Source organism: Chironomus tepperi, unplaced genomic scaffold (genome assembly GCF_022539635.2).
Source record: "Chironomus tepperi strain 1889 unplaced genomic scaffold, CSIRO-AGI_Ctep_v1 contig_5, whole genome shotgun sequence".
NCBI lineage: Eukaryota > Metazoa > Arthropoda > Insecta > Diptera > Chironomidae > Chironomus > Chironomus tepperi.
In genome coordinates, this window is record NW_027226127.1 from 3265 (window position 1) to 9884 (window position 6620).

The 6620-nt window shown below is 38.8% G+C and overlaps 1 protein-coding gene across 1 annotated transcript; it reads right to left on the minus strand.

Annotated features, from left to right (window-relative positions):
• Window positions 1–1532: 1532 nt before the first annotated feature.
• Window positions 1533–3960, minus strand: LOC139099945 (uncharacterized). Its single transcript, XM_070652528.1, has 3 exons — window positions 3780–3960; window positions 2293–2757; window positions 1533–1660 (listed from the first exon to the last, which is right to left on the minus strand). Exons 1-3 carry the CDS (start codon window positions 3871–3873, stop codon window positions 1542–1544), a joined length of 678 nt encoding a protein of 225 aa, XP_070508629.1. The 5' UTR covers window positions 3874–3960; the 3' UTR covers window positions 1533–1541.
• Between the last annotated feature and the right edge of the window lie 2660 nt (window positions 3961–6620).

The window sequence follows — 6620 nt, forward strand, 5'->3', positions numbered from 1 at the left end:
TACGGTCTGATTTTGGAATGTAAAATTTGAGGTTAGGAATTTATCCTTTAACTTATCCGTCATATTACCCCAATTAAGGACAACAAGCTCATCTAAATAGTGCAAATATGGATCATTAAAGTTTAATTTTAATCCATCCAGGACCTGCCCAATATGATCAGATGTAAGCTTCTCATAGGCAATTGATCCATCAATAAACAAGTCCTTAAACTTAACCTCAACATTTTTATAGACAACAGATGAATTCATGACTGAAATTTTCTCAGTCATTGACAGTCCAGTGAATTTATAGTCAGGCTTATAAAGCTTAAATCCAACAAAAATAGCACCAATTAACCCAAAAACAGCCATAAGTCCAGTAATAATTAGAAAAAATTTTCTTAAATTTAGAAATTTTCTTATCTTTTATGAGAATCTCCTTTTCAGCACGTCCTTCAATTTCCGGCATGGCATCCATCATGTCAGGCACAACAATTTTCTCGAAAAAGTCAAAAAGACATCCGAAAATTCCGCGTACTTCCGTCAATTTTTCTGGATTCTTTGAGTACAACGCCAGTAGATGCACAGCACGAACAATCAGCTCAGCATGATGCATGTCCGGTGGATAATATTCATAGACAGCATTAACAACACCTTCTTTGTCAGCATTTGCAGCACAATGATTGGATATGTCCTCAAATTCTTGGATTGTCTTGTTGTCGTTGGGTTTGTAAGGTCTTGCGTCATTTCCGTAGACCAGATTCATGGCATAATGACACAATTCATGTCCAATAATAGCCAATGTCTCGCATGATGTAGCTTCATTGAGGAGCTGTTTAGCACCAATGTATATCCTGCCTGATGTATAAAATAGACCTTGTGTATTGGACGTAGCTGTCGGATCAGCAACATTAACGGAATCGCGATTGAAATCGAAGATAATTTTAAAGTTTTTTGATGCTGCGACGACCATGAGGACCATACGGATGATACTGTTGGAACTAAGTGATCGATATGCTTTACGGACAATCTTCAACTTGTGCTCAGCATCGGCAACATCATGAGCAATAAAGGAATTAGCCATAAGGACATTGATGTGCTTGTCGGGTGACTCTTGTGTGTATTTGTTGTGGATTTCCCGCAGGATTTTTTGGTCTTCGTACTCAAGTTCCTCGTAGAGCTGGATCTTCATTTGGTGCAAATGTGTGTCGATGACTGACGAGGAATTCATAGCATTTAAAGGATGATGACTTGATGGCTACCTTTAGCTGATTCACTGCCAAAATTGTATAAATGACGTGTTTTTGGAAGTTGGAAGTAAATTTTTCAAGTCTTTCAAGATCGTCTGCCTTAATCATGTTGAAAAAGTCTTCAAGCTGTACAATAAATTCCATAAAATTATCTGGATATTCCTTAATACTTCCGGGTACGGGCAGTGGCACATCTTCTCCATATAATGCCTGAATAAGCTGAAAATGACCATTTTGTAGTGCCTATATCCTGAATATTTTGATTTTGACCAGGAACGTCAGCACTTAAACCGTATTTGTAGAGGCGAATGGCTAAACTGATCGACCAGCTTCACATGCGAGGAGGAGGAGATTGTAGTGACGGGAATCTGCAAAGCAGATGATGTCGAATTGATTGGCTTCCTCGCTGATTTTGAATGTGCTGGAGATGCCTGAAATGAGGTTATAATTATGAGTTTGTGTGTGCATCGATGGGAATTTTGTCAGAATTCTGATGGAATTTATAACGGATTTTGTCAGAATTCTGATGGAATTTATAAGGGATTTTGACAGATATTTCCAGAATTCTGGCGGATTTTTGCAGAATTTTACCGGATTTTTTGAAAAAATCTCAGAATTTTTTCCGAATTTTATACCGAATTCTGCCAGATTTAAAACATTTTCAGAATTTTACCAGATTTTTTTTGATAAAATTTTACCGGATTTTTTAAAATAATTAAACTGGATTTAATCCAGAAATCTGCCAGATTTTCTACAGAACTTTGCCAGATTTTGTGAAAAATTCTCAAAATTTTCCCAATTTTTATACAGAATTTTACCAAATTTTCAACTGAATTCTGCCAGAATTTATACTCTGTTCATAATTCTACCAGATTTTATACAGAATTATACCAAAATTTATACAGAATTCTACCAGATTTAATACAAAAATCTGCCTGATTTTCATAAGACATTTCCGGAATTTTACCGGATTTTTTTACAGAATTTTAACGGATTTATTCCAGAATTCTTCCGGACTTATTCCAGAATCCTACCAGATTTTCTACAAAACTATCTTACATACCTAAATATCCACACCCAAGCTCCCATGCCAAGAATTCCGCTACAAATTCATAAAGTTCAGCATCACTATCCAGCATAATGTCTTCATGGTGCCTCGTTATCAGGAAATAGCCAAGTTCCTTTGACTTCCAATAAATTAAAAACTTGTTTAATTTATCAGACATACAATAAAGCACAACTGACTTATTTCGATATAAATCCCCAAGCTCATTCATCTCAGTCGATGTAAAGTCATCAAAATCATCATCAAAATGCAGCGTAGCCAGTATGACGTCATCAGATTCTTGTAGATTTTTATTTATTGCTAAACAATCCACGGCATGCTTAAAACCAGCACAACTCTCAATATTAATTCTGTTTATGACAATATTGGGTTTTTTGAGATGTAAATCTGATTCTGTGGACATGCTGACGTCAGACTTGACGGTGTTGTCAATGTCGCATAGAACATTGACAAGCTCAAGTGCTGTTGGGGAGAAAAAGGTGGAAATTTTTATTGGCTTTGAACTATTATTGAGGATTACTGAGCTTATATTAAGGGTGAATTAGGGGACTAGAGGGGGAGTCAACAATACCTCCCAAACCCCATCCTTCCTCTTTTCGGATAGAAGACTGAGCAAAGGATCGGATATGGGTACGAGTTCGTGTAAAGGTTCGAAGTCAGGATTTTGAAGTAGGGATTTGGACAGAAGGTTGGGAAAGGGTTGGACAGTAGGTTGGACAGCAGGTTGGGTAGGGTTGAGTAAGGGTTGGGTAAGGGTTGGGTAAGAGGGTTGGGTGGGAAGAGGGTTGGGTAAGAGGGTTGGGTAAGAGGGTTGGGTAAGAGGGGTTGGGTAAGAGGGTTGGGTAAGAGGGTTGGGTAAGAGGGTTGGGTAGAGGGTTGGGTAAGAGGGTTGGGTAAGAGGGTTGGGTAAGAGGGTTGGGTAAGAGGGTTGGGTAGAGGGTTGGGTAAGAGGGTTGGGTAAGAGGGTTGGGTGAGAGGGTTGGGTAAGAGGGTTGGGTAAGAGGGTTGGGTAAGAGGGTTGGGTAAGAGGGTTGGGTAAGAGGGTTGGGTAAGAGGGTTGGGTAAGGGGTTGGGTAAGGGTTGGGTAAGAGGGTTGGGTAAGGGGTTGGGTAAGGGTTGGGTAAGGGTTGGGTAAGGGTTGGGTAAGGGTTGGGGCAAGGGTTGGGTAAGGGTTGGGTAAGAGGGTTGGGTAAGGATTGGGTGAGAGGAGAAGATTGCGGTATGACTTCAGAGGTGTCACCAGAGTTGGTAATTCCGAATTTTAGGGTAAGACATATGATATAACAAAAAAGGAAACAGAAGCGTATTGAGATGAACGGACACAATTTGTGCGATAATTTCTGATTCACCAAACAGCACAAGTTTTAGTCAATTCTAAATTTAATTTAATTAATCGAAGTAATTGTCAACACAGTGTTAAATATCTTCTGCACGTCAGGAATACGCCACACTTCCTACTGTTAATTAAAGTCTTATATACTCACAATTTTGACCTTCAATTTCATTTTTTTCAATAATTTCTTCATTAATGTTTAAAAATTTCCCAATATTATCAATATTGTCTTTATTTTCACTCATTTTTTACGATAAAATTGCATTAAAATTTCATCAAAATTAATCAAAAAGAATCTGACCAAAAAAATCACAAAAACACCACTCAATTGACTGAATTTTGGCACAATAATGAGATATAAACCTGAAAAACAACAACTGTTGAGTCAACATGGAAATATCTCATTTAATTAGCATTCAAAATCTCTGCAGAGAACGTAAACAACGACTAAACAAAAAGAGAATAAAACAGCATATCAATTGGGTTAATTTACATGTGAATTGTTGTCTAGATTATGCTGATATTATGCCGGTTCTTTCCACGGCTTCATCTCATAAGAGAATCGAGAGAAGATCAACTGGAAGGAGCAAAGTTTGAAAAATGCTGAAAAATCGGCTCTAGAACAAGGGTCGGTTTCACGGTGTACGTCTACAATTGGGAGATGTCTTATGGCAGTATGGTGGAACCCTTATCCGAACCCTTACCAAATCCTCTTCCGAACCTTTTTATCGAACCTTTATCCGAACCCTTATCCGAACCCTTTCCCGAATCCTTATCCGAATCCTTATACGAACCCTTATCCGAACCCTTATCTGAACCCTTATCCGAACCTTTAACTTGAACTCCTAACTGAACCTTTAGAACATAACTGAACCCCCATCCGAACCCTTATCCGAATCCTTTTCTCTGACCCTTGCCCGAATCTTTACCCGAACCAAAGATGCGCGCGTAAGGGAAAAGGGTAATTAATTGGTGATCAAAGTTATCAAACCCCCTGATTACACCCTGAGTCCTGCTAACTTGGCTTATTCAGAATCTTGTACTTAACAAAACGAAACATAATTTTGCTGATCTAATTGCTTTTGTAGACTGTAGACTGAATGTTGCATGCTGCAAATTGAATGCTTTATCAATGTTTAAAACACAAATACGATAGATCCCGTCGATGTGTAAATGCTTTTAATTACGTTTTATTATTGTTTTCCAGACAGCACGTAATAAGTCAGTGTTGACCAAATTATGTGCCGTGACACATTCCTGTGCCACCGAAATCCTACGAGCCGCATTTCGTGTACGATTTCAATCATGACTAATCACTAAGGTGTGCCATGTCTCAAAAAAGGTTGTGCAGCCCTGAGCAATATTTCCACATAAATACTGATGACCTTTTTTAAGGGTCGACATACAAACAGATTTTAAATCAATTTAAATCTTTAGATTACCGAGCCCTGATCAGGGGCTTAGTAACATTGAAGGGACAACGAGGGGTAAAATGGAATAGACGGTTCTGTCATTACTGGAGCAAGTCCTTTGTGACTGAATGGTTAGGAAACAGACTGGATATTTGGATCATTCTTAAGTTATATTCCCAACAGGAGCTGATCACTCAGGGTTCGGGAAAGGGTTCGGATAAGGGTTCGGATAAAGGTTCGGTTAATGGTTCGGATAAGGGTTCGGTTAAGGGTTCGGATAAGGATTTGAATAAGGGTTCGGATAAGGGTTAAGGGTTCGGTTAAGGGTTCGGTTAAGGGTTCGGTTAAGGGGTTCGGATAAGGGTTCGGATAAAGGTTCGGTTAATGGTTCGGATAAGGGTTCGGTTAAGGGTTCGGTTAAGTGGTTCGGTTAAGAGGTTCGGATAAGGGTTCGGTTAAGAGGGTTCGGATAAAGGTTCGGTTAATGGTTCGGATAAGGGTTCGGTTAAGAGGGTTCGATAGGGTTCGGTTAAGAGGGTTCGGATAAGGGTTCGGATAGGGGTTCGGTTATGTTCGGAGGGTTCGGATAGGGTTCGTAAGGGTTCGCGTAGGTTCGGTTAAGAGGGTTCGGTTAAGGGTTCGAATAAGGTTTATTGTGTCTCTGGAAGAACATCATTGTGGATCCATACCTCCAAAACCTTTTTGTAGTCTAAACTCCATTCGAGATGCCATTTTGGATATTTGAAGTCCGAACACACATAGACTTGCTCACTTTGTTGACAAATGCTCAATAAATACAGAGATAATGCATGCTTTGAGCCATCACATTCTAATCATTCCATGACTATGTCGTTATTAATATGCGACAAATTTAAATATGTATTAGTAAAAGCAACAAATTCTCTCATTTATTGGATGATTCATTTTGTTTTTAGTTCACATTCTGCTGTTGAAATTGAAAGTTTTAAATTAATTATTCTGTTAAATAAGGTTGAAAATTAAGGTAAAAATCATAATTAAATGACTAAATTGTGACTGTTGTGTGATTAAGATTTAATTATTGTTCAAAATTTGAAATCTTAGGCCGGTCTCTTAATTAATTTTGGATGTTCTACTCTATCCTGTTCGACCCGGAATATTCGAACTTTACCCTTGCCAATATTCGAACTTTACCCTACCCGGAATATTCGAACTTTACCCTACCCGGAATATTCGAACTTTACCCTACCCTTCGAATATTCGAACTTTACCCACCCGGAATACCCGGAATATTCGAACTTTAATACCCGGAATATTCGAACTTTACCCTACCCGAATATTCGAACTTTACCTTACCCGGAAAATTCGAACTTTACCCTACCCGGAATATTCGAACTTTACTCCTACCGGAATATTCGAACTTTACCCTACCTGCCCGGAATATTCGAACTTTACCCTGCCCGGAATATTCGAACTTTACCCTACCCCGGAATATTCGAACTTTACCTTACCCGAATATTCGAACTTACCCTACCGGAATATTCGGTGGAAAATTCGAACTTTACCCTACCGGAATTCGAACTTTATATTCGAACTTTACC

Excerpts from the sequence above, each read along its gene's own strand:
- LOC139099945 (XM_070652528.1), bottom strand. The coding sequence starts at position 3,873 with ATGAGTGAAAATAAAGACAATATTGATAATATTGGGAAATTTTTAAAC. Across the intron at positions 2,758-3,779 it reads TGAAATTGAAGGTCAAAATT|CACTTGAGCTTGTCAATGTT; the intron begins GTGAGTATATAA and ends TCTCCCCAACAG. Across the intron at positions 1,661-2,292 it reads GCTTGGGTGTGGATATTTAG|GCATCTCCAGCACATTCAAA; the intron begins GTATGTAAGATA and ends ACCTCATTTCAG.